Source organism: Rhodamnia argentea, chromosome 1 (genome assembly GCF_020921035.1).
Source record: "Rhodamnia argentea isolate NSW1041297 chromosome 1, ASM2092103v1, whole genome shotgun sequence".
NCBI lineage: Eukaryota > Viridiplantae > Streptophyta > Magnoliopsida > Myrtales > Myrtaceae > Rhodamnia > Rhodamnia argentea.
The window spans coordinates 5,186,638-5,214,613 of NC_063150.1; the positions used below are offsets into that span (position 1 = coordinate 5,186,638).

The 27,976-nt window shown below is 43.0% G+C and overlaps 2 protein-coding genes, 1 long non-coding RNA gene and 1 pseudogene across 5 annotated transcripts; 3 read left to right on the forward strand and 1 right to left on the reverse strand.

Moving 5' to 3' along the window:
* The first annotated feature begins 910 nt into the window (after window positions 1-910).
* Window positions 911-13,554, forward strand: LOC115733871 (transcription factor bHLH62-like). 2 transcript variants are annotated; one of them, XM_048276184.1, is made up of 8 exons: window positions 914-2,201; window positions 2,293-2,508; window positions 2,607-2,672; window positions 2,767-2,835; window positions 2,920-2,991; window positions 3,079-3,285; window positions 3,382-3,475; window positions 3,567-3,946. In XM_048276184.1, the coding sequence occupies exons 1-8, from the start codon at window positions 1,251-1,253 to the stop codon at window positions 3,602-3,604; spliced, it is 1,713 nt and encodes a 570-aa protein (XP_048132141.1). In that variant the 5' UTR covers window positions 914-1,250; the 3' UTR covers window positions 3,605-3,946. The 2 variants fall into 2 exon arrangements, with proteins under 2 accessions (XP_048132145.1, XP_048132141.1); XM_048276188.1 differs by lacking the exons at window positions 3,079-3,285; window positions 3,382-3,475; window positions 3,567-3,946 and adding an exon at window positions 13,265-13,554 and having other exon boundaries at window positions 911-2,201.
* Window positions 7,369-15,623, forward strand: LOC115732245 (annotated as a pseudogene).
* Window positions 15,624-17,087: 1,464 nt separating this feature from the next.
* On the reverse strand, window positions 17,088-18,425 carry LOC115732248. The gene is made up of 2 exons (XR_007197829.1): window positions 18,121-18,425; window positions 17,088-17,356 (listed from the first exon to the last, which is right to left on the reverse strand). It is a non-coding gene; the product is annotated as an uncharacterized LOC115732248 (long non-coding RNA).
* Window positions 18,426-21,188: 2,763 nt separating this feature from the next.
* Window positions 21,189-27,416, forward strand: LOC115753334 (probable xyloglucan glycosyltransferase 6). Of its 2 annotated transcripts, XM_048276182.1 has the most exons (6): window positions 21,189-21,881; window positions 22,093-22,260; window positions 24,605-24,913; window positions 25,224-25,514; window positions 25,592-25,705; window positions 26,289-27,416. In XM_048276182.1, exons 1-6 carry the CDS (start codon window positions 21,567-21,569, stop codon window positions 26,925-26,927), a joined length of 1,836 nt encoding a protein of 611 aa, XP_048132139.1. In that variant the 5' UTR covers window positions 21,189-21,566; the 3' UTR covers window positions 26,928-27,416. The 2 variants fall into 2 exon arrangements, with proteins under 2 accessions (XP_048132139.1, XP_048132137.1); XM_048276180.1 differs by having other exon boundaries at window positions 21,189-22,260.
* The last annotated feature ends 560 nt before the right edge of the window (window positions 27,417-27,976 follow it).

Consider the following 27,976-nt stretch of genomic DNA (forward strand, 5'->3'; position numbering starts at 1 on the left):
CATCTTAATCATGCCAAGTATTATAGGACAATGGCTTGAGCAATCGGCGCTGAAAGGAAGACTGAACTCGAAATCTCTTGCTTCTTACGACGTCAATATCGATCCATGTACGGTAAAATACTTGTTCGAACCATCTTATTGTGACTCCCTGTGGTTTTACATTCTCGAAAATGAATTATGGATAAAGGGATTAAAAATGTGAGCAAACTTTTTAGTTCAGATGGATAGAGAGAGACATTAACCATTACAGGATGGAAGTCTTACCAACAAATAGTCAACAGCTTCTAGCAAGAAAACAAATAGTCAACACCACACCGCCGAGCATATCCCTCTCTTTCTCCCACCGTCGATCGTTTCTGGGACGATCCAGGATTGCAGCTGACGAACCTTCTTGGCAGAGCAGGAACTGGGAAACACGACCCCTTTCTCTCTCTCTCTCTCTCTCTCTCTTTCTCTCCCTTCGAACCTTGAAACACGACCTCTCGCTCTCCGCTTGTGCGTGTGTATGGGACAAGGAGTTAGAAATTTCAAGAGGGGATGACACCGACCTTTCAGGCTGGCTTGACGTCCAGACGCCCGGAACGCCCATCTCCGCCATTTCCGGACTAAGAAGTCGATGCGGGACAGAGGGCGGCTTACTAAAATTACATTACATTCGATGAGCAGTCGGTGAAATATGCACACTTGATTCGAGTATGACAGTATACCGCGCTCGAACCGTAGTATTTCGTAATTTCGAGAGAGTTGCGATGCGACATGAGACGGTTTGCGATCATTTCGGTGAATTATCATAAAAGAAGGGAAAATTACCTTAGGTACTCTGTTTTATTTTTTTGGCCTTTTGGTCATTTTAAATAAGAAAAGGGCAAACAGGAACTTGCTGCCTCTTCAATCTGCTATATAACACCCAAGTACGCCCCCCTCTTTCCCTCCCCCTTCTTCCTCTTTTGCTCTTCCTCGCTCTGATGTTCCTTTCTCTGTTCTTCTGCTGAGCCTTTTTGACACCAAACCCACTTTTCCCCTAATTTGCTCACCCACCACTCTCGCTCATCAATTCACTACCAGCTTCAACCGGCCATCGCTGGACCCCAAACCCACCATCTCTCTTCTGCTTCCCCGGCTCAAACCCCGCTCAATCTTGTGTTTTCTGCGTTTAAATTCTTGTGTCTGAACTGGGTAATCCTTAATCAGTACACATAACAACATAAGCTGAGAAAGTTCCAATTTTTCCTTCGGGGTTTCTTCGAGCCATGGAAAACGCCTTCTTTGTGTGTGGAGGAACACTCGTCCCACCACCGACATTGCAGGTTGAATCATCATCATCGTCACCGATGTTGTTTTTATCCACTTGGCAATCGCTCTCTTCTGCCCTGGATGCTCAGTCCTCAGAGCTTAACTGCCTCTACAACCCAAGCTGGGAAAAGTCAACAACAGATCGTGGGCTGGCCAAGTTTGACTCTGCCCTGACCTCCATTGGGTCCTCGCCTGCAGGTTCCACCTCTAACTCCAACTTATCCAGTGACAGCCTTGTGATGAGGGAACTGGTTGGGAAGCTCGGTGGCGTTGGCAATTCCAGCGAGCTTCCGCCGCATTCTCATCACTTGTTCGCCGCCATGCCGGCAAAGGCGGATTCTCATTTTGGTGGAGATAACAGAGCCAACAATTCATGTTACAGCACTCCCGTGAACTCCCCGCCGAAGCTGAATGTGCCCCCCGTGATGGATCACTTGTTTCAGGACAGTCATCACTTGCCTAAATTGGGACATGCCGTGATGCCTTTGAACTCTGGCCTAGCAGAGTTCTCACCCGATCCTGGGTTCGCGGAGCGAGCGGCGAGGCTCTCTTGCTTTGGCAGCAGGAGCTTCAATGGCCGTTCAGGCCAATTTGGCATGAAATATGACGAAATCGTGAATAGATCCATGCCGCCGATGGCGAACCGGAAGTTGGCTCGGGTTTCCAGCAGCCCATCCCTCAAGGCACTCGAATCTCAAATGGCTGCTGAGCAGAACAAGGATTCGCCACCGCAGGACAGAGAAGAATTGTCAAATTCCCAAGGGGGATCTTCGTTGTCAGAGCAAATCCCGAGCGAAGAAATAGGTCTGAGAGCTTCCAGCGATGCCGGCTCGCGGAAAAGAAAGGTGGCCCCCAAAGGGAAGGCGAAGGGATCCGCAGGAACCTTGCCATCTTCAACTGATGCGAAGGTAATGAAATAAATAATGAAAAGCACATGGCAATGATTCAATTGTTTGTATCCATGAATTGTTTGCTGAAGTTGGGAAACTGCCATTACAGGTTGATGAGGATCACGAAAATTCCGATGCCAAGAGATGCAAGCACGATGAAAGTGTAGGAAATGAGAACTGCTCAGGCAAGGCCGAGCATGGTCTGAAAGGAAGTACTGGAGCTGCATCAGAAAAAGACAAACAAACCAAGACCGAGGTGAAAGACTACATTCATGTCAGAGCAAGGCGGGGTCAGGCAACCGATAGCCATAGCCTTGCTGAGAGAGTAAGAATTGCAGTCGCCTTACTAGTTTTTTGGCCACAGATTAGACGAATATATGCTGCGCCCGAGCTGATAATAGCTTCGTGGGCCGTTTGATTTAGGTGCGTCGGGAGAAGATCAGCGAGCGCATGAAAATTCTCCAAGACCTCGTGCCGGGGTGCAACAAGGTGTGTCTATGAATGATGATCCTGAAAAAAGAGAGATGTTCTAATTGCGCGAAATGCTAGTTACGCTAACTTGGTTTCGGGTTTGCAATCTTAGGTGACTGGAAAGGCCCTTATGCTCGATGAGATCATCAACTACGTCCAGTCGTTGCAACATCAAGTCGAGGTAATGAATTGATCCATAAAAAGGCCATGCTCTTTTTGATTGATTACGTCTTGGCCTAACAGTTTGCGGTTGTTGATTGTGTAGTCCCTTTCTATGAAGTTGGCTTCTGTAAATACCAGTCCTGATTATAAAGTGGATGCTCTTATGTCAAAGGAAGTAAGTGTAGAAACTTCAAACACAGACAATTTCTGTATATTCTGGAGAAGGGGACACTGATAAGTGCACCTGATGTTGTCATTTCAGATGTTTCAATCAAACGGCGCAATTCAATATCCTATCCTTCCGCCAGATTCGTCGGCGGCATCCGTCTTATACGGCCACCGCCAGCACCAGGAAAACGCAGCAGTATATAACAACATCACGGAGGGGAGACCCACACAATATCCAATGGACCCACTAAATGAGCTGCAGTTTCCTCCATTGGAGGGATCGAACGATCATTTTCCCGCGGTAATTAGTGTTTCCGAGAAGTACTAATACGTACATAAACTCCAATCAGAATCGAGATTATCTAACTTGTTTCTGATTGGTCATTTTCGGACTCAGTCCTTCTGCGGAGATGACCTGCAGATGCTGGTTCAAATGGGTTTCGGCCAAGAGATGCTGACAGAAGCAGCAATGGATCATCGGAAAAATCAAGGTATGCAGAGAAAGTCGAAAATTTGACCAGTTTATGTTCACGAGAGGCATTACATTCTTAGTAATGCAGCGGAAACTCTGGCTTGTCTCAGGTCAAAACCAGATCTCCCCCATGAAAATTGAGCTCTAGCAAGCTACTCGAATTTTCCTCACTGACTGCCTGGTGACGGATACCCTGTATATACAAGCTGTGTTGTTCGGAAAGTTTGCAAGATTGCCGAGCAATTTGATCCTCGGCCCGATGAAGACAAATTTTTTCACCCTATTATTCTTTTCCTGTTAGTAAAGTTGTCTATGATCTTGTCTATTAGTTTCAGAGGTAGTCTTCTTGGCGTATACACCTTTACAGCACCGAATCTAGTATTATATCCACGAGTAGCTTTCATATTCCTACCTGTTGGACATTGTAACCTCATGATTTCAAGAGGAAATTATTCTAAATGAATTGGAGGGAAATGGTTTTCGTACTTAATCTCCCTCTCGGTGTGCCTTTCAATGGTCTATATCAGTCGAAAACAACGATTAAACCGCGTAATCCGGTAGTTTTGATTCGTACTCTTGTTTGTGGAACCAGCTGTTTGGTGCCTTGTTTCTATCTGCTTTGTTTCTCGCAAAAAAGTCTTCCTTTGAATGATTAAGACATTCGGTAAAATCTCCAATCAGCCTCATCTGGGGTCAACAGAATCAATCCCCCATGATTTCTGCCATGTCCTTTGGGCCCCCTGTAACTTTCATCTGGTTTTAACCCAGATAAGAAAGAGGAAAAACAAACACTCAAGCTTCTGTGCTCTGTCCACCTTCTTCCAACCGTGCAATTAAAGAACTCCATCAAGTGAAAAGGGGTGTGGAAGTTGGAAGTTTGAAGTAGAACCGCTCCTTTTAACAACCCTTTTTCTTCATCATCATTCACCCTGAAGATTATTCCAATTTGACATCAAAAGAACCCCCAGGTTGGCATTGGTGAGATTCTGACTAGACCCAGCGAACCAAGGACCTTTATAGTTACATCAACTTTATTAAAAATGCAAACTTGGGGATAAGGGAAAGAGAGGGTAATGTAGTGGAGTTCATGTATGGAAAGAAAAGATACCCTGGAAATAAACTAGACTGTCATTGTTTTTGCTCTGGGAGGTTGGTGAAAAATTCCAGTTTATGGCATTGCTTAGCAGCTTTTAAGCACCAATTTAATATTTGAGGGTGCATTATTGGGCCCTGCAGATTAATGTAACAAGATTACAGAGGAAGATGCTCTGAATGTGGCTTTGCATGAAGGACATGTGCTGACAGGATGTTCTTTAATATTGCAGGAATATGTTTTAGGTAGCAAGTCTTGACCCCACAAAAAGTCTCAGGCAGGCCCAATCATGTAGCTTGTTTTATATTGGATTGGTCTCTTTTGTTTTCTTTTGCTTTAGTTTACTCTTTTTCAACAATTTTTGTCTCCTTGGTTTTACTTAATTTCTGAATTGGCTAAGAGGGCTTCCACAAGAAAGGGTTATGGTTCTTTTGGTGAAGAGAGTGGCAACACTTGTGGAATGTAAGAAAAGCTTGAGACTTGACAGCAAAAAACAGAGTGGATGTGGGGGAAATTACATAAGGTGTTCAGTTAAACTTTGGCTCTATAGAGTTTAGTGGAGTCAATGCTTATCACAAGATCATCCAACTTTGAAATGGGGGACACTGGACAGGCTGAGTGAAAGTGTGATGCGAGGTAAAGTTTCTTTTTCTTTTTCTTTTTCCTTTCTGTTTTTGTCGCTTTAATGCAGGTCAAGGGGGTTGTTGGATCAGTGAAAGTCAGGAGGATGCCAGACAGCAACTTCTTCAAAATTGACCTGGGCATTTTTGGGGGTGTTAGTGCTGTATAGCTCCTAAGATATGCTACTTCTGTATTGGAACCTAGCCGGAGACCCATTTTCCAAATGAGTGAGAAAATGATGGAAAGGAAGTGGTGATATTAAGGGCAACATTTGCTTATGTATCACTTTTGCGTTGTAGAGGAGATTTAAGGTGAGCATGGTTTAAAGATAGAACCAAGAACCGAAGAACCGAATCGATGGAAATCGATTTGATTCCAGATTTTAGGGTACGTAGGGTAGGTTTCGGGTTTTGAAAATTGGGAGCCAAATTTCAAGTTCCAAAAGATTGGAGAGTCGGTTTCAACATGTAGGTTTCAAGTTCTAGATAGAATCTAGACCTAACCGGATTCGCATGATATATTAAGTGGTATTGCCTCACTTTCTTGGCATTAGTTTTATTATCGATGTATATATAAGAAATCAAATGATCTAATCATATAATGATCTCTCTTGTCATCGCGTGCGAAAAGTCATGAGCCTGCCACCGTAGCCACCACAATCCCGATCCACAGCAATACAAAGATGTTTGAGAGTTTTGCCCTGGTATCGTTCGTAAAGACCCGACCCGGCCCAACCCCGTGGGTAAAGCCCCGGAACCTTTCTCTTGAAACTTTCTTTAGGAGTTTTGGGTTGGGAAAGAAGAGGGATGGGCCACTTGACGATGGGCTTGTGCTTCAGAAGCGCAAAACGACGAGTTCAGATAGACTCGAAAGACCCACTTGAATGGCTAGCAACCCCATTAGGATCCACGGACCCAAATCCACTCAACTCTCTGTCTTCTGCAACCTCACTCGGGTGGTCGCTCAAAGGCGTGTTTAATGAAAACTCCACCGTAGACTTTGGGTAAAAAAGCAATTGGGTAACTGTCTTGACTTTCCAATTTGGTAAAGGCAGAGGCTTTGAACTCCGAGAGTTTCGGAATGATTTCGCCCAACACTAGAACATTCGGGATCAAAGTAGCTCGTGACTTCGAATGGGCAAGCTTGCCCCGAGGCACCCGCTTGTCTAGATTTGGTCCATCGTGGATCGTTTGCTAGAATAACAAATCTCACGAGATGTAGAGCACTATGATTGTGCTTTTCGCTACCCCTTTGTCGAAAGCCTTTAGTTTTGGCAAGCTTGTTGACACCAAATTTTGTCGATCCTTGCTAAATTTAATTTATTTCTCCTTAAGATAAAGGCAGGTCGTGACAAAACTTTACTAAAATCTCTCAACCGAAGGCACCTTCATTGGAGTTTCGTGCTTTAGCATTTCCAAAACACTAGTATATCTATCTTTTCTATGCCTTTGCTAAACTTTTCAAATTTTGGAAATGGCTTTATCATGCGACGACGTCACGGTCAAGTGAGATATCATGTGGACGAAGAGAAATCTGGCAGCCGACGACCTCCGGTGAGGTTGGCCGACGCTAGATCTAGCTGTAAAAACTTCACAGGAATCGATCATCACTAGCACTACTACATCAAAGCAGCGCATCCCGCCCAGCGGTCACTCGACACGAATGGACGCGCGCTGCTGTCCAAATGGGGGACGCGCGATGGACGGGGAGGGAGCGTCACGCGCCAGAAACCACAAAAGCTCCACACGGCAGCGGCTGACGACTTCAACATCAACCACACGACTCCCCGTAAATCCACCATTAGCTCCAGTCCCTGGGATCCACTGCCACTCTCTCTCCTCCTTCTTCCTCTTCTTCTTCAACCTTCTTCTTCTTTAATGGTATTATTTTTTCCTTTTTTTCTTTGGGTCTAATTTGTTCGTTTGGGTCAGTGAGAGAGAAAGAGAGAGAGAGAGAGCACTCGCACATGTCCATGTCCGGCTCGACCCTTCAAATCCTCCATCCAGACCCAATGGAACCTCCCATTTCTTCCCCCACCAACTGACGTCGTCTTCATCGTCCTTGCCGACTCAATCTCCGGATCCCGCGCACCGCTGCTGCTCGCGCTCTATCGGGGCGAGACCGCGCTGTGATCATGGCCGCACCCGAGATCTGATCGGCGGGAATGTGCCTCTGAAAACCCTCGCTCCCCGCCCCCGCCCTCACGCTATGTCTCGAGCACCGAACCGTGAGTTCCAGGAATGGTGGAAACCAGCAGCGCGATCGCAGCCTCGACCTCTCCTCCTCCTCCGACGGCCCCTCCACCAGCGCCGGCGACCCCCTCATCTCCATCGAGATCCGGACCCCCAGGTCCGATCAGGCGGTGGAGAAGTCCCGAGCCCGCAGCGCCGGCCAGCTGTCCTGGGTCTGCCTCCTCCGGTTCCAGCAGATCACCTCGCTCGTTGCCTCCGCCGCCAGTTCCTTGGTCTCGATCCTACGCACCGCGAACCGGAGGATCGCCGCCTCGGCCGCGGACTCCTCGTCGTCGCGGCTGTACCGGATTATCAGGTTCTTTCTGATCCTCGTTCTGGCGCTGTTAGGGTTCGAGCTGCTGGCGTATTACAAGGGGTGGCATTTTAGCCCGCCCTCGGTTGGGTCGAAGGAGGTTTTGGGATACGTGGAGTTGGTGTACGCCGCCAGTTCCTTGGTCTCGATCCTACGCACCACGAACCGGAGGATCGCCGCCTCGGCCGCGGACTCCTTGTCGTCACGGCTGTACCGGATTATCAGGTTCTTTCTGATCCTCGTTCTGGCGCTGTTAGGGTTCGAGCTGCTGGCGTATTACGAGGGGTGGCATTTTAGCCCGCCCTCAGTTGGGTCGAAGGAGGTTTTGGGATACGTGGAGTTGGTGTACGCGAATTGGCTCGAGATTAGGGCTAAGTATTTGGCGCTGCCGTTGCAGAGTTTGACCAATGTGTGTATTGTGCTGTTTCTGATACAGTCCGTGGATCGAGTGGTGTTGGTTTTGGGCTGCCTTTGGATCAAAATTAGGGGGATAAAGCCGGTGGCATCCATTGATTATGAGAAGAAGGGAGATTTGGAGAGTGGAAGTGGGGATGTGGTGTATCCCATGGTGTTGGTGCAGATTCCCATGTGCAACGAGAGGGAGGTAAGAAGATGTAGGTTTCTTTCTTCTCTCCTGAGACGCTGACTTTGATTCACACGTTACTGTTGGTGAAATGGGGCGGGAGTTAAGTGGTGATTCCAGTCTGGTGGTTTGAATTCATTTTGAGCGTTCTGGAATTACGGCATTTACTAAAGCATTGGCAGTTTCAGATATGCGGTTTGAGAATTCAAAGTTCAATTATGCAACTTCAAACTGTCGATTTGTCAAACTCAAGAACTCTGTCTAGCTGTGTGGTATACCTTGGGTATAGGGCTTTAGTTGTCAAAAGCATGAAAACTTACTGCTTGACATTCATGCTTACCTTAAGACTAGGATGCAATAGTTGACATCATGTTAAGGTCACTCCATACTTCTTGACATTCATGCTTACCTTAATATTAGGATGCAATAGTTGATAAACGGCTCATTGGGATAGATGTAGATAAACTAGAACCCCCCACAGTTGTGAACTTGTGATGAGTAAGTTATACAATATACCGGACATTTTTCCAAATAAGTTTGGCAAGAATTCAACACGAATATGCATTCTCTCTGTTTCGGTGCATTTTCAACTTGACTTCGTAAATTCTTTTCTTTCCTTTTCTATTTTTTTTTTTCCTTTTGTCATTTCCTTGTTCTTCTATTTGGGGGAGGGGGAGATGACTAGGCACGAGGGTAGAGGTGAATTTCCTCATTATTGAAAATGAAAGCCTCTTTAGGATTTCTTCGAATATTTGATTAGGCGTTGGTAAGAAAATATTGACTTTCAGGCATTCAGTGAGCGTCTGCACTGCGTGTTTGCCATGCTTGAGTGGAGATTGTTAGACTGTCTATTCCGGTTACCGCTAGTGATGGTCTGTTCCTGGGTTCTTGATGCCCTATTTTAAGCAGCAGCATTTACCTTCTGTTTTCTGAGTGACTTACTTTTAGCAGCATCCGTCTTTTTTACTCAATTGCCAATTTTCCATGAATGAGTGAGACGATGTTTGATTTTTTGGGAATGGAATATGTGAGGAAGCTACTTGCTGAGTGGAAATGCAACAGATAGGTTTTTATTTTTTTTTCAAGCAACAGTTAGTTTACTTGTGGGGATATAGCAATCACTTGCACATATGATCTTCTCTTTGTGCACTGATGTATTTCTTCAGGATGTTCTCAATTCTGGCTTTAGATTACATGGGATGGTATACTGATTAATACCAATATACTTGAACAGTAACAGTTCCCTTTACATCTCTGATAAGTAGCATTGACATAAATTTTGACTGCATCAAAATTGCTGAATTGTTGTGGTTCTGATTGCAGTGACGAAGCTAGAAAGATTTTTCAGGGGGGTCAATATGATCATATAAAAAATTAAAGAGTTAAATGAGTTATGGTATTATTTTTTGTCCTGCTGAAAAAGCTTAATTAGTGATATGCATTTCATTGGTTGATACCATCTCTTAGAACTTAAAAGTGAAGAAATGAGCCGAGTTTGATATGTCTAAGATGTTTTTTAATTCATTACTTAAGTATTTGTTTAAATTTATTTAGTATAAGAATCTACATAAGGCCCTCTCACAATGAAGAAATGAAGTTCGACAAAAACCTTTTGATGACAATGGCATGACAAGGGCAAAATTAGTTAGTTATTATAATTAAATCTAGCCATGTTTTATTTGACTAACGGTTTTTGACTAATTTTATTTGATAATTTTTCACTTAAGAACGAACTAATAAGATTCATTGTTGTGGTCAATAAATAACTGGACAATTCTTCACTAACTATCATGTTGACTCAAGTTAAATTACAACATTTTGGGTTTACATTTTCTTTCGTAAGGGGTAAGTTTAGCATCTATTTTGCTGGAAATTTGAACTTTTCACTATTGCTTTGGCACTTCGGCTTTAAAAGCTCCGACACATTGAAAGAAATTGGGTCAATTTTCATGGACTAAAAGGCTGAGTGGGTTCGAGCTGCATAAGCTGATTAGATGAAGTAATTTTTCTTGGGAAAAGCCTCACATGTATTGCAGAATTTGGCAAAACAGCGGGCTAAGTGTCATTACCCTTTGTCCCAGATTGATTGTTTACCTTTTAAGTGTTGTTGTTACTGTGCCTGCTCCTTTAAGATAAGCAAGACGGACAATTCATGCTTTCTCTGGCCATAATGGAGTAGATAACGAATGCTTGGTTGTTTAAAACTTAATCTTTATATAGCATTGCCGGTGAAGCTGGTTGTGAGACAGATTGCATGAAATAGTCTTACCTTTCAGTTTTTGCAGATCCTTTTGATTGTATACTGTTCCACTTTCTGTATCTCAGTATAAAAGTACTGCTACCAACGCATTCTCTCAATGGGTTTCCAACAGGTTTATCAACAATCTATTGCAGCAGTATGCATACAAGACTGGCCAAGGGAAAGAATGCTTGTGCAGGTTCTTGATGATTCCGATGATTTAGATGTTCAACTTCTGATCAAATCGGAAGTTCAGAAGTGGCAACAGAGAGGTGTGCGGATAGTCTACCGCCATCGTCTTATACGCATAGGATACAAGGCAGGAAATCTCAAATCAGCAATGAGCTGTGATTATGTGAAAGATTATGAATTCGTGGCAATTTTCGATGCAGATTTCCAGCCAGGACCAGATTTCTTGAAAAAGACCATTCCTTACTTTAAGGTAACTATTTGCAACAATCTTTCATGAAAGCCAATGCATAGTTAAAGTGGTATGTTGGGTATGTTGTGCTGAAGGTAAAGATAGATTGGACAAATTCCTAAAGGAAGCTTGGCGAAATAAGGAAAACATCGCATAAGGGCTTTGTTGGTTAAGCTGATCATTGATGAGCAAATTGTTTGGTTTCAGCTGTCAGTAAATCAAAATTTTAAGTGCAAGAAAGAAGTTTGACTTTGGTTGCTACCTTTCAGATGTCAGTAAATCAAAATTTTAAGTGTGAGAAGTTTGTCAACTTAATGATTTGATTAGTTAAAAAAAAAAAAACATAATCATTTGCACTTCCAGTATCTGATTAGAAATTATTATTTTCTCTTCAAGGGGAATGATGATCTAGCATTGGTCCAGACAAGGTGGGCATTTGTAAACAAAGATGAGAACTTGCTTACGAGATTGCAGAACATAAATCCGTCATTTCACTTTGACGTTGAACAACAAGTTAATGGAGTGTTTATCAACTTCTTTGGCTTTAATGGGACTGCTGGTGTATGGAGAATTAAAGCACTGGAGGAATGTGGTGGCTGGCTGGAACGAACAAATGTTGAAGACATGGACATAGCTGTTCGTGCTCACCTTTGTGGATGGAAGTTCATTTATTTGAATGATGTTAAGGTGGGTTGTGGTTGACTTCAAACTTCTTGTACTTGATCATGCCATACATTAAGCTCATCTTTCAATGTCTTTGTGCAGTGTCTTTGTGAACTTCCAGAATCTTATGAAGCATACAAAAAACAGCAGCACCGCTGGCATTCTGGTTCTATGCAATTGTTTCGAATGTGCTTCTTTGATGTACTCCGTTCAAAGGTAAGGTCGTCAAATTGCATCTATTCTCATAGTTCAGAAAAGATTAGAGACTAGAAGACTGTGGGAAGGTATCTTAAAGCAATTATGAAAGACCAGAAACAAATTTTGAATACAAAATTTTAAAGATTGGTTGAGGATGTTGAGCCTTTCGTTCTTAAGAGGATCTACTTCGAAACTATGTCTCAAAACTTTTGTTGGTAGTGCACGCTGCGCTTATAGGCAGTGTCAGTAGGGAGGTCTTGATAGCCGTTAAAGCCAGGAGCATTTCTTGGACCCCAAAACCATGTTGGTTTTGCACAACCAGTTTAGGAGCTAACTCAATGCTACAGTCACTAATATCCACTTCGATGATGATTGGTTCGCATATCTATTATTGCTTTAAAGTATCTGTAGCTATCAAGGGAAAGTGCATATCATAGCACTTCGCTGAGATATTTTTGCGCACACAGATCCCGAGTGAAGAAATTGGTCTGAGAGCTTCCAGCGATGCCGGCTCGAGGAAAAGAAATGTGGCCCCCAAAGGGAAGGCGCAGGGATCCGCAGGAACCTTGCCATCTTCAACTGATGCGAAGGTAATGAAATAAATAATGAAAAGCAAATGACAATGATTCAATTGTTTGCTGAAGTTGGGAAACTGCCATTACAGGTTGATGAGGATCATGAAAATTCCGATGCCAAGAGATGCGAGCACAATGAAAGTGTAGGAAATGAGAACTGCTCAGGCAAGGCCGAGCATGGTCTGAAAGGAAGTACTGGAACTGCATCAGAAGACAAACCAACCAAGACCGAGGTGAAAGACTACATTCATGTCAGAGCAAGGCGGGGTCAGGCAACCGATAGCCATAGCCTTGCTGAGAGAGTAAGAATTGCAGTCGCCTTACTAGTTTTCTGGTCACAGATTAGATGAATATATGCTGTGCCGGAGCTGATAATAGCTTCGTGGGCCGTTTGATTTAGGTTCGTAGGGAGAAGATCAGCGAGCGCATGAAAATTCTCCAAGACCTCGTGCCGGGGTGCAACAAGGTGTGTCTATGAATGATGATCCTGAAAAAAGAGAGATGTTCTAATTGCGCAAAATGCGAGTTACGCTAACTTGGTTTCGGGTTTGCAATCTTAGGTGACTGGAAAGGCCCTTATGCTCGCTGAGATCATCAACTACGTCCAGTCGTTGCAACGTCAAGTCGAGGTAATGAATTGATCCATAAAAAGGCCATCCTCTTTTTGATTGATTACGTCTTGGCCTAACAGTTTGCGGTTGTTGATTGTGTAGTCCCTTTCTATGAAGTTGGCTTCTGTAAATACCAGTCCTGATTATAAAGTGGATGCTCTTATGTCAAAGGAAGTAAGTGTAGAAACTTCAAACACAGACAATTTCTGTATATTCTGAGAAGGGGACACTGATAAGTGCACCTGATGTTGTCATTTCAGATGTTTCAATCAAACGGCGCAATTCAATATCCTATCCTTTCGCCAGATTCGTCGGCGGCATCCGTCTTATACGGCCACCGCCAGCACCGGAAAAACGCAGCAGTATATAACAACATCACAGAGGGTAGACCCACACAATATCCAATGGGCCCACTAAATGAGCTGCAGTTTCCTCCGTTGGATGGATCGAACGATCATGTTCCCGCGGTAATTAGCGTTTCCGAGAAGTACTAATGCGTACATAAACTCCAATCAGAATCGAGATTATCTAACTTGTTTCTGTTTGGTCATTTTCGGACTCAGTCCTTCTGCGGAGATGACCTGCAGATGCTGGTTAATAGCATTGAGTTTAGGAACTAACTCAATGCTACAGTCACTAATATCCACTTAGATGATGATTGGTTGGCATATCTATTATTGCTTTGAGGTATCTGTAGCTATCAAGGGAAAGTGCATATCATAGCACTTTGCTGAGATATTTTTGCGCACACAGATCCCGAGTGAAGAAATTGGTCTGAGAGCTTCCAGCGATGCCGGCTCGAGGAAAAGAAAGATGGCCCCCAAAGGGAAGGCGAAGGGATCTGCAGGAACCTTGCCATCTTCAACTGATGCGAAGGTAATGAAATAAATAATGAAAAGCACATGACAACGATTCAATTGTTTGTATCCATGAATTGTTTGCTGAAGTTGGGAAACTGCCATTACAGGTTGATGAGGATCATGAAAATTCCTATGCCAACAGAAGCAAGCACGATGAAAGTGTAGGAAATGAGAACTGCTCAGGCAAGGCCGAGCATGGTCTGAGAGGAAGTACTGGAACTGCATCAGAAGACAAACAAACCAAGACCGAGGTGAAAGACAACATTCATGTCCGAGCAAGGCGGGGTCGGGCAACCGATAGCAATAGCCTTGCTGAGAGAGTAAGAATTGCAGTCGCCTTACTAGTTTTTTGGCCACAGATTAGACGAATATATGCTGCGCCGGAGCTGATAATAGCTTCGTGGGCCGTTTGATTTAGGTGCGTCGGGAGAAAATCCTCGAGCGCATGAAAATTCTCCAAGACCTCGTGCCAGGATGCAACAAGGTGTGTCTATGAATGATGATCCTGAAAAAAGAGAGATGTTCTAATTGCGCGAAATGCGAGTTATGCTAACTTGGTTTCGGGTTTGCAATCTTAGGTGACTGGAAAGGCCGGTATGCTCGATGAGATCATCAACTACGTCCAGTTGTTGCAACATCAAGTCGAGGTAATGAATTGATCCATAAAAAGGCCATGCTCTTTTTGATTGATTACGTTTTAGCCTAATAGTTTGCGGTGGTTGATTGTGCAGTTCCTTTCTATGAAGTTACCTTCTGTGAATACCAGTCCTGATTATAATGTGGATGCTCTTATGTCAAAGGAAGTAAGTATAGAAACTTGAAACACAGACAATTTCTGCATATTCTGAGAAGGGGACACTGATAAGTGCACCTGATGTCGTCATTTCAGATGTTTCAATCAAACGGCGCAATTCAATATCCTATCCTTCCGCCAGATTCGTCGGCGGCATCCATCTTATACGGCCACCGCCAGCACCAGAAAAACGCAGCAGTATATAACAACATCACGGAGGGGACACCCACACAATATCCAATGGACCCACTATATGAGCCGCAGTTTCCTCCGTTGGAGGGATTGAACAATCATGTTCCCGCGGTAATTAGCATTTCCAAGAAGTACTAATACGTACATAAACTCCAGTCAGAATTGAGATTATCTAACTCGTTTCTGTTTGGTCATTTTCGGACTCAGTCCTTCTGCAGAGATGACCTGCAGATACTGGTTCAAATGGGTTTCGGCCAAGAGATGCTGACAGAAGCAGCAATGGATCATCGGAAAAATCATGGTATGCAGAGAAAGTCGAAAATTTGACCAGTTTATGTTCACGAGAGGCATTACATTCTTAGTAATGCAGTGGAAACTCTGGCTTGTCTCAGGTCAAAACCAGATCTCCCCCATGAAAATTGAGCTCTAGCAAGCTACTCGAATTTTCCTCACTGACTGCCTGGTGACGGATACCCTGTATATACAAGCTGTGTTGTTCGGAAAGTTTGCAAGATTGCCGAGCAATTTGATGCTCGGCCCGATGAAGACAAATCTTTTCGCCCTATTTTTCTTTTCCTGTTAGTATAGTTGTCTATGATCTTGTCTATTAGTTCTTCAGAGGTAGTCTTCTTGGCGTATGCACCTTTGCAGCACCGAATCTAGTATTATATCCACGAGTAGCTTTCATATTCCTACCTATTGGACATTGTAACCTCATGATTTCAAGAGGAAATTATTCTAAATGAATTGGAGGGAAATGGTTTTCGTACTTAATCTCCCTTTCGGTGTGCCTTTCAATGGTCTGTATCAGTCGAAAACAACCGATTAAACCGCGTAATGTGGAAGTTTCGATTCTTACTCTTGTTTGTGGAACCAGCTGTCTGGTGCCCTGTTTCTATCTGCTTTGTTTCTCGCAAAAAAGGCTTCCTTTGAATGATTAGGACATTCGGTAAAATCTCCAATCAGCCTCATCTGAGGTCAACAGAATCATTGCCCCACGATTTCTGCCATGTCCTTTGGGCGCCCGTAACTTTCATCTGGTTTTAACCCAGATAACAAAGAGGAAAAACAAACACTGAAGCTTCTGTGTTCTGTCCACCTTCTTCCAACCGTGCAATTGAAGAACTCCATCAAGTGAAAAGGGGTGTGGAAGTTGGAAGTCTGAAGTAGAACTGCTCCTTTTAACAGCCCTTTTTCTTCATCATCATTCACCCTGAAGATTATTCCAATTTGACATCAAAAGAACCCCCAGGTTGGCATTGGTGAGATTTTGACTAGACCCAGCGAATCAAAGACCTTTATAGTTACATCAACTTTATTAAAAATGCAAACTTGGGCATAAAGGAAAGAGAGGGTAATGTAGTGGAGTTCATGTATGGAAAGAAAAGATACCCTGGAAATAAACTAGACTGTCATTGTTTTTGCTCTGGGAGGTTGGTGAAAAATTCCAGTTTATGGCATTGCTTAGCAGCTTTTAAGCACCAATTTAATATTTGAGGGTGCATTATTGGGCCCTGCAGATTAATGTAACAAGATTACAGAGGAAGATGCTCTGAATGTGGCTTTGCATGAAGGACATGTACTGACAGGATGTTCTTTAATATTGAAGGAAGATGTTTTAGGTAGCAAGTCTGGAACCCCACAAAAAGTCTCAGGGAGGTTTTGGAGGCCCAATCAGTGGTCGTCAAACTCCACGTCATCAGCCTACGTGGAGCGCGAGATCCATTCAAAATTCAACACGTGTCCTCTGACCTGGAATTAAAAAAAATGAATAGAACGGGAGCCATTTTTTATCTCTCTCCCCTGGCAAACTGGCAGGCTGGGCAAAGTCCGAGGACAAGCAACATTAAATGACATTTATTACCTGCTCTCCCTCTCTCCTCTTTCCCGTTTTGAAAGATGAGGTCCTCTCCGACTCTCTCTTCTCCTGCTTATATCCTCGGGTCCTTTGGCCCTCCCCTTCTCCTCCTTCTTTGTCTTCGTTCTCGTCGCCGTCATCGCCTTACCGGCTCCGGCTCCGTCTCCGGCTCTGGAAACCGCCGATTGGCCTCTCGAACTCTTCTTCGTCTTCTACTCTTACGGGTCCCGATTTCGGGCTCCGGTAGGTCGCCAACGATTTAGAAACAGAAGAATCTTGCGAGGCTGGATATTCGGTGTGGGTGCTGAGGTTTGCGGTTCGGCGACAGCCGAGAGGCATATTATGGCGAAGGAGCGAGAGGAATACGGATACTGTGTTTATTGCAAGAGATTGAGGAGGGAAGCTACGGGTGCTCTGTTTTTATCCTTTGCATTTTCTATTTATTTCTACTTTCTAGGCTACGTGGATGATCTTGCTTGAGATGCTATTTTGTTGAAGTAGTTCTATTTCATTGATTAGAAAAGGAGATGATGGTCTGCCGCCATTTATCAAGTCCTCTTTTTTGTGCGGTGTATATCGTCGTCTTCACTGAAACACTTAAAACTTTTAGCAAGTGGCGTGAAGAAAAGTTCCACATGCTGCAACTCAACTGTCGCAAACACCAGCATAAGAATGGACGAATGAACAAAAGACGCAGACCACGGCATTAGGACATAAATCATGTATGTCGAAACGACTTTTGACAGCCACGACAATGGAAAAGAATAATTTTTCAAGTGAAATTGGCGTATAGAACCACCCCTTACGCATGAGGTTAAATATAATATAAATGCTGACACAGCAGCTTGATCCTTAATCTAGCTTTCATGAAATGGATAGAAATCTCACAAGCTTCTAACACAAGCGGAGATTGCTAACTCAAGGGGTTCCAGAATGGAAGTGGATAAGGCAAAAGAACTTAATTTCATATAAAGCTGCTACAAACAGTATCTTTTCACATGTCAAAAAATGAATAGAATGTTGAGAGAGCCTCAACGTGTTCCTTTTCATCTTCCCAACAAGGCTTTATGATCAGATGTGAGAGCCTCAGCTCTACAAAGAACAGCTCAAACAATCTCCAGCATTAGACACCAATTGGTTGTCCCTTCTAATCTACACAGTCACACAGCATGAGCCGCCTCGTGATTCCTCGTTCAAAAAATCCAAATCAGTTTTCGGACAACCATGCTTGACAGCCGTCTCTATTTCATTCTTGTCTCTTCTCACTGCTTCATCTATGATATTCTTATGATATTCTTATTCAAGTTTTCCGCGGCAAACTCAGCAGCCATTGAAATATAGCTTCCCTCGTCAGTTTTCTCTTCTCACCACCGTCGTGAACGCAAGCCCTGACTGCAAAACGGAACAATTTACTCGCTTGTTATCTCCATGGATACCGACTGAAGCAGAAGGTCAATCCTCCATAGCTTCCCTCCTCCCTCTCTCGCAATAAACAGAGTACTCATTTTCCTCGGCCGTCGCCAGACCCCTATAGGCCACAATATGCCTCTCGGCCGTCGCCGGAGCCCCAAACCTCAGCGCCACCACCGGTATATCCAACCTCGCAAACTTCTTCCGCTTCAAAATCGTTGACTACCTACTCGAGCCCGAAATCGGGACCGATAAGAGTGGAAGACAAAGAAGAGTTCGAGAGGCCAATCGGCGGTTTCCAGAGCCGGAGCCGGAGCCGGAAAGGCGATGACGGCGACGAGAACGAAGACGAAGAAGGAGGAGAAGGGGAGGGCAAAAGGACCCGAGGATATAAGCAGGAGAAGAGAGAGTCGGAGAGGACCTCATCTTTCAAACGGGAAAGAGGAGAGAGGGAGAGCTGGTAATAAATGTCATTTAATGTTGCTTGTCCTCGGACTTTGCCCAGCCTGTCAGTGTGCCAGAGGAGAGAGATAAAAAATGGCTCCCGTTCTATTCTCCTTTTTTTTTTTTTTAATTCCAGGCCAGAGGACACGTGTTGAATTTTTAATGGATCTCACACTCCACGTGGGCTGATGACGTGGAGTTTGACGACCACTGAATATTTTCTCATTTTTGTCCCCTTGGTTTTACTTAATTTCTAAATTGGCTAAGAGGGCTTCTAAAAGAAAGGGTTATGGTTCTTTTTGTGAAGAGAGTGGCAACACCTGTGGAATGTAAGAAAAGCTTGAGACTTAACAGCAAAAAACAGGGTGGATGTGGGGGAAATTACATAAGGTGTTCAGTTAAGGGCAACATTTGCTTATGTATCACTTCTGTGTTATCCAAGAGATTTAGGATGGGCATGGTTTAAAGATAGAACCTAGAACTAAAAAACCGAACCGATGGAAATCGATTTGGTTCTAGATTTTACGGTATGCGGGGTAGGTTTGAGGTTACGAAAATTGGGGGCTAGATTCCAAGTTCCAAAAAATTGGAGAGCCGGTTCCAATATGTAGGTTTCAAGTTCCAAATAGAATCTAGACCTAACTAGATTCACATGATATATTATGTGGTATCGTTTGACTTCCTTGGCATTAGTTTTATTAATGACATATATATAAGAAATCGAATGATCTAATCATATAATGATCTCTCCTATCATCACGTACGAAAAGTCATGAGCCTGCCATCGTAGCCACCACAATCCCAATCCAGAACAATACAAAGATGTTTGAGAGTTTTGCCCTAGTATCGTTTGTAAAGACCTGACCCGACCCGACCCGACCCCATGGGTAAAACCCCAAAACCTTTCTCTTGAAACTTTCTTTAGGAGTTTTGGGTTGGGAAAGAAGAAAGATGGGCCACTTAACAATGGGCTTGTGCTTCAGAAGCACAAAATGACGAGAGTTCAAGCAGACTCAAAAGACCCACTTGAATGGCCAGCAACCCCATTAGGATCCATGGACCCAAATCCACTCAACTCTCTGTCTTCTGCAACCTCACTCAGGTGGTGGTTTAAAGGCGCGTTTAATGAAAACTCCATCGTAGACTTTGGGTAAAAAAGCAGCTGGGCAACTGTCTCGACTTTCCAATTTGGTAAAGGCAGGGGCTTTGAACTCCAAGAGTTTTAGAATGATTTCTCCCAACACCGGAACATTTGGGGTCAAAGTAGTCCATGACTTCGAACTAGCAAGCTTGCCCTCGAGGCCGCCGCTTGTCTAGATTTGGTCCATCGTGGATCATTTGTTACAATAAAAAGTCTCATGAGATGTAGAGCATTGTGATTGCACTTTTCGCTACCCCTTTGCCAAAAGCCTTTAGTTTTGGCAAGCTTGTTGCCACCTAATTTTATCGGTCCTCGCTAAATTTAATTTATTTCTCCTTAAGATAAAGGTCGGTCGTGACAAAGCTTTACTAAAATCTCTCAACTGAAGGCACGCCCATTGGAGTTTTGTGCTTTAGCATTTTCAAAATACCAATATATCTATCTTTTCTATGCCCTTGCTAAACTTTTCAAATTTTGGAAATAACTTTATTATGTGACGTCACCGTCAAGTCGGATATCGCGTGGACGAAGAGAAATCTGGCAGCTAGTGACCTTCGGTGACGTTGGCCGACGCTAGATCTATCTTGTTGACAGCTCTAGCCTTATCAACAAAGGTTTGAAGTATTTTTTTTTTTTTTTGAAAAAAAACATATAACAAAAGTCCTTTATAAGTGTAATTTTTTCCAAACAATCTTTAAAGCAAAAACCGTTTAATTTAGCTCGGTTTGTTTCGGAAAAAATAGATAATTTTAGAAAACATATTTCCAAAAAATAATCGCTAATATGGCTTGTCGAAATAATTAATCAATAAAAATATTTTATTATCATCAACAACTTGTGTATAAATATCTTTATCAATGGCGAAAATTTTGATAACTTATTCATTGTTATAATCGATACAAATGGCTATTTTTAAAAGAAAATACTTTGTAAGTAGTCTCATTATTTCACGAACCACACCAAACCCTTTAACATTCCCCCTGTTTCCCCAAAGGGGTTTCCCAGAAAAACCTTAATCAAAAGCAGCCTAAGTCAGCCAATGATCATCATCGTCATCATAAGAGGGCTTCGTGAAAATTCATGTTTCATTTATTTTGCTAACGTAGGCGATGAGAAGCTGCAACCAACCATGTCGTCTTCTTCACCTATCTGTTTTTTTTTTTTTTTGACAGTTGAAGGTGTTGGTGGTCGTATCCTTTTCGCCCTGTAAAAACTTCGCAGGAATCGATCATCACTAGCACTACTTCATCAATGCCCAGCGGTCACTCGACACGAATCGACGCGGGCTGCTGTCCAATGGGGGACGCGCGAAGGACGGGGAGGGAGCGTCACGCGCCAGAAACCACAAAGCCTCCACACAGCAGCGGCTGACGACTTCAACATCAACCACACGACTCCCCGTAAATCCGCCATTAGCTCCAGTCCCTGGGATCCACCGCCACTCTCTCTCCTCCTTCTCCCTCTTCTTCTTCTTCTTCAATCTTCTTCAATCTTCTTCTTTAATGGTATTATTTTTTTCTTTTTTTCTTTGGGTCTAATTTGTTCGTTTGGGTCAGTGAGAGAGAGAGAGAGAGAGAGAGAGAGAGTGCACTAGCACATGTCCATGTCCGGCTCGACCCTTCAAATCCCCATCCAGACCCAATGGAACCTCCCATTTCTTCCCCCACCAACTGACGTCGTCTTCATCGTCCTTGCCGACCCAATCTCCGGATCCCGCGCACCGCTGCTGCTCGCGCTCTATCCGGGCGAGACCGTGCTGTGATCATGCCCGCGCCCGAGATCTGATTGGCGGGAATGTGCCTCTGAAAACCCTCGCTTCCCGCCCTCACGCTATGTCTCGAGCACCGAACCGTGAGTTCCAGGAATGGTGGAACCAGCAGCGCGAGCGCAACCTCGACCTCTCCTCCTCCTCCTCCTCCTCCGACGGCCCCTCCACCAGCGCCGGCGACCCCCTCGTCTCCGTCGAGATCCGGACCCCCCGGTCCGATCAGGCGGTGGAGAAGTCCCGAGCCCGCAGCGCCCGCCAGCTGTCCTGGGTCTGCCTCCTCCGGTTCCAGCAGATCACCTCCCTCGTTGCCTCCGCCGCCAGTTCCTTGGTCTCGATCCTACGCACTGCGAACCGGAGGATCGCCGCCTCGGCCGCGGACTCCTCGTCGTCGCGGCTGTACCGGATTATCAGGTTCTTTCTGATCCTCGTTCTGGCGCTGTTAGGGTTCGAGCTGCTGGCGTATTACAAGGGGTGGCATTTTAGCCCGCCCTCGGTTGGGTCGAAGGAGGTTTTGGGATACGTGGAGTTGGTTTACGCGAATTGGCTCGAGATTAGGGCTAAGTATTTGGCGCCGCCGTTGCAGAGTTTGACCAATGTGTGTATTGTGCTGTTTCTGATACAGTCCGTGGATCGAGTGGTGTTGGTTTTGGGCTGCCTTTGGATCAAAATTAGGGGGATAAAGCCGGTAGCGTCCATTGATTACGAGAAGAAGGGAGATTTGGAGAGTGAAAGTGGGGATGTGGTGTATCCCATGGTGTTGGTGCAGATTCCCATGTGCAACGAGAGGGAGGTAAGAAGATGTAGGTTTCTTTCTTCTCTCCTGAGACGCTGACTTTGATTCACACGTTACTGTTGGTGAAATGGTGCGGGAGTTAAGTGGTGATTCCAGTCTGGTTTTGTATTCATTTTGAGCGTTCTGGAATTACGGCATTTACTAGAGCATTGGCAGTTTCAGATATGCCGTTTGAGAATTCAAAGTTCAATTATGCAACTTCAAACTGTCGATTAGTCAAACTCAAGAACTCTGTCTAGCTGTGTGGTATACCTTGGGTATAGGGCTTTAGTTATCAAAAGCATGAAAACTTTGTGCTCGACATTCATACTTACCTTAAGATTAGGATGCAATAGTTGACATCATGTTAAGGTCACTCCATACTTCTTGACATTCATGCTTACCTTAAGATTAGGATGCAATAGTTGATCAACGGCTCATTGGGATAGATGTAGATAAACTAGAACCCTCCACAGTTGTGAACTTGTGATGAGTAAGTTATACAATATACCGGACATTTTTCCAAATAAGTTTGGCAAGACTTCAACACGAATATGCATTCTATCTGTTTCGGTGGATTTTCAACTTGACTTCGTAAATTTTTTTCTTTCCTTTTCCATTTTTTTTCCTTTTGTCATTTCCTTTTTCCTCTATTTGGGGGAGGGGGAGATGACTAGGCAAGAGGGTAGAGGCGAATTTCCTCATTATTGAAAATGAAAGCCTCTTTAGGATTTCTTTGAATATCTGATTAGGTGTTGGTAAGAAAATATTGACTTTCAGTCATTCAGCGAGCTTCTGCACTGCGTGTTTGTCATGCTTGTGTGGAGATTGTAAGACGGTCTATTCCGGTTACCGCTAGTGAAGGCCTGTTCCTGGGTTCTTGATGCCCTATTTTAAGCAGCAGCATTTACCTTCTGTTTTCTGAGTGACTTACTTTTAGCAGCGTCCGTCGTTTTCACTCAATTGCCAATTTTCCATGAATGAGTGAGACGATATTTAATTTTTTGGGAATGGAATGTGCGAGGAAGCTACTTGCTGAGTGGAAATGCAACAGATTTTTTTTTTTTTTTGGGTCGAAGCAACAGTTAGTTTACTTGTGGGGATATAGCAATCACTTGCACATATGATCTTCTCTTTGTGCACTGATGTATTTCTTCAGGATGTTCTCGATTCTGACTTTAGATTACATTGGATGGTATACTGATTAATACCAATATACTTGAACAGACAGTTCCCTTTACTTCTCTGATAAGTAGCATTGACATAAATTTTGACTGCATCAAAATTGCTGAATTGTTGTGGTTCTGATTGCAGTGACGAAGCTAGAAAGATTTTTCAGGGGGGTCAATATGATCATATAAAAAATTAAAGAGTTAATGAATTATGGTATTATTTTTTGTCCTGCTGAAAAAGCTTAATTAGTGATATGCATTTCATTGGTTGATATCATCTTTTAGAACTTACAAGTGAAGAAATGAGCCGAATTTGATATGTCTAAGATGTTTGTTAATTCGTTACTTAAGTATTTGTTTAAATTTATTTAGTTTAAGAATCTACATAAGGCCTGCTCACAATGAAGAAATGAAGTTCGACAAAAACCATTTGATGACAATGGCATGACAAGGGCAAAATTAGTTAGTTATTATAATTAAATCTAGCCATGTTTTATTTGACTAACAGTTTTTGACTAATTTTATTTGATAATTTTTCACTTAAGAACAAACTAATAAGATTCATTGTTGTGATCAATTAATAACTGGACAATTCTTCACTAACTATCATGTTGACTCAAGTTAAATTACAACATTTTGCGTTTACATTTTCTTTCGTAAGGGGTAAGTTTAGCATCTATTTTGCTGGAAATTTGAACTTTTCACTGTTTCTTTGGCACTTCGGCTTTAAAAGCTCTGACTCTTTGAATGAAATTGGGTCAATTTTCATGGACTAATAGGCTGAGTGGGTTCGAGCTGCATAAGTTGATTAGATAAAGTAATTTTTCTTGGGAAAAGCCACACATGTATTGCAGAATTTGGCAAAAGAATGGGCTAAGAGTCATTACCCTTCGTCCCAGATTGATTGTTTACCTTTTAAGTGTTGTGATTACTGTGCCTGCTCCTTTAAGATAAGCAAGACGGACAATTCATGCTTTCTCTGGCCATAATGGAGTAGATAATGGATGCTTGGTTGTTTAAAACTTAATCTTTATATAGCATTGCCGGTGAAGCTGGTTGTGAGACAGATTGCATGAAATGGTCTTATCTTTCAGTTTTTGCAGATCCTTTTGATTGTATACTGTTCCACTTTCCGTATCTCAGTACAAAAGTACTGCTACCAATGTATTCTCTCATTGGGTTTCCAACAGGTTTATCAACAATCTATTGCAGCAGTATGCATACAAGACTGGCCAAGGGAAAGAATGCTTGTGCAGGTTCTTGATGATTCCGATGATTTAGATGTTCAACTTCTGATCAAATCGGAAGTTCAGAAGTGGCAACAGAGAGGTGTGCGGATAGTCTACCGCCATCGTCTTATACGCACAGGATACAAGGCAGGAAATCTCAAATCAGCAATGAGCTGCGACTATGTGAAAGATTATGAATTCGTGGCAATTTTCGATGCAGATTTCCAGCCAGGACCAGATTTCTTGAAAAAGACCATTCCTTACTTTAAGGTAACTATTTGCAACAATCTTTTATGAAAGCCAATGCATAGTTAAAGTGGTCTGTTGGGTATGTTGTGCTGAAGGTAAAGATTGATTGGACAAATTCCTAAAGGAAGCTTGGCGAAATAAGGAAAACATCGCATAATTTTAAGTGTAAGAAAGAAGTTTGACTTTGGTTGCTACCTTTCAGCTGTCAGTAAATCAAAATTTTAAGTGTGGGAAGTTTGTCAACTTAATGATTTGCTTAGTTTAAAAAAAAAAAAAACTTAATGATTTGCACTTCCGGTATCTGATTAGAAATTATTATTTTCTCTTCAAGGGGAATGATGATCTAGCATTGGTCCAGACAAGGTGGGCATTTGTAAACAAAGATGAGAACTTGCTTACGAGATTGCAGAACATAAATCTGTCATTTCACTTTGAAGTTGAACAACAAGTTAATGGAGTGTTTATCAACTTCTTTGGCTTTAATGGGACTGCTGGTGTATGGAGAATTAAAGCACTGGAGGAATGTGGTGGCTGGCTGGAACGAACAACTGTTGAAGACATGGACATAGCTGTTCGTGCTCACCTTTGTGGATGGAAATTCATTTATTTGAATGATGTTAAGGTGGGTTGTGGTTGACTTCAAACTTCTTGTACTTATCATGCCATACATTATGTTCATCTTTCAATGTCTTTGTGCAGTGTCTTTGTGAACTTCCAGAATCTTATGAGGCATACAAAAAACAGCAGCACCGCTGGCATTCTGGTCCTATGCAATTGTTTCGAATGTGCTTCTTTGATGTACTCCGTTCAAAGGTAAGGTCATCAAATTGCATCTATTCTCGTAGTTCAGAAAAGATTAGAGACTAGAAGACTGTTGGAAGGTATCTCAAAGCAATTATGAATGACCAGAAACAAATTTTGAATTCAAAATTTTAAAGATTGTTTGAGGATGTTGGGCCATTCGTTCTAAAGAGGATCTACTTTGAAACTATGTCTCCAAACTTTTGATGGTAGTGCACGTTGCGCTTATAGGCAGTGTCAGTGGGGAGGTCTTGATAGTCATTAAAGCCAGGAACATTTCATGGACCCCAAAACCATTTCGGTTTTGCACAACCAGTTTAGGAGCTAACTCAATGCTACAGTCACTAATATCCACTTAGATGATGATTGGTTGGCATGTCTATTATTGCTTTAAAGTATCTGTAGCTGTCAAGGGAAAGTGCATATCATAGCACTTCGGTGAGAAATTTTTGCATACACAGATAATTTCACCTATTAGTGTCCCCATAGAAGGACAGTATAGTGGTCTACCTTCACAACCAAGCACCGTCTTTTTCGTTTGTGTTCTTTCCTGTTTTATCTTTGTTGCTCAAACCATATCTCCTTTTCATTTCAGGTGTCCTTGGCCAAGAAAGCCAACCTTATATTTCTTTTCTTCCTTCTACGGAAGCTTATCTTGCCCTTTTATTCATTCACTCTTTTCTGCATCATTCTCCCGCTGACCATGTTTCTGCCAGAAGCTCAGCTGCCAGCTTGGGTAGTTTGTTATGTTCCTGGGGTTATGTCCATTTTAAACATCCTTCCAGCTCCTCGGTCTTTTCCATTTATAGTTCCTTACCTTCTTTTTGAAAACACCATGTCCGTCACCAAATTCAATGCCATGATATCTGGACTGCTCAAATTTGGAAGCTCTTATGAGTGGATAGTTACAAAAAAGTTGGGAAGATCATCAGAGGCCGACCTAGTTTCCTTTAGTGAAAAAGAATCTGATCCTCTGTTGGAGACTTCGAGTCTCCACAGGTCGTCATCAGAATCTGGCCTTGTTGAGCTGAATAAGATGGAGATGACAAAGAAAGCTGGAAAACATAGTAGAAATCGGCTGTACAGGAAGGAGCTTGGTCTTGCACTTATTCTATTGACGGCAGCTGTTAGAAGCTTGTTGTCTGCTCAGGGAATTCATTTCTACTTTCTTTTGTTTCAAGGTATAAGTTTCCTAGTTGTTGGCCTCGATTTGATTGGAGAGCAGGTTAGCTGATTTTTTTCTTAAGTTGCAGAGGCTCTACCTATTTATTACCGGTTAGCTCGCTTGCCCAAGTTTTTATCCAATTTTTTGCTCTGATATGGAGCTGTGGCAATTAGTGCCCGCTTTCACCGCTAAAAGACAAAAGTGCATTGCTTTGTGATTGGGTCACCTTGTGGATCAATTATTTATCCGTGACCAAGGGACTACTGTACCATTGTAGTTGTCAATCAGCTACGTTTTGTCTGACGACTCCCCAAGGTCGGATTAAGAATTGGAAGTTGCGGAGAGAGTGATTTTTTGCTTTGAGTTAATTGTTCAGTTCAGTTTGTTGTAGAGTCAGCGGACTGCATAGATTGAGGAAGGCACTTTCAGATTATACATTTGAAATTCTTTCAATTTGTCATTTGGTAATCTATGTACCACATTCTGGAAAGCTTTTGCTTCTCAAACTTCTCTGTGTTATCAATGGATAGTTAGACATACTTTTTTTCGGCTGTGAAATATCTCTTGTATGTTTTCAACGTACTTTTGTCTACTACTTTTCCCGCTTGTGCTGCTTGTCCCTGAGAAAGCAAAAATGGATTAACATATTGGAGTCTGCATTCCGGACTTATGAAAGTTTTGCCCATTTGGTGCTCATGCCAAGGCTGTGATGACATTACTGATTCTCTCTACTTTTCTAGCCGACATCTCACTGAAATTTACCTAAGTCTTGTTATAGACACAAGCCAGAAGGTATTCCACCACCCATAGCAAAACTTGATAGGGAGGTAATCAGGAGGTGTTTTTTTATTTTTTTTGGGGGGTGGAAAGGTAATCAGGAGTTGAAGCATATAAGATTTTTAACTTTCCATTGGCATTTTCCTAGCGAAAGAAAGATAACTCTTTCATGGCATTTGACATTTTCATGTTAGGTAATGTTTCTCCTAATGGCTTTCAGCAACGTTGGCTTGCCTCGTGTATATACGCTCTAACTACAAACTAATTTAGGACGCCACAAGCTGCAAGAACTCTTTCGTTACTGTTATTTCTATACTTAGAAGGCAACATTACAGATTGCT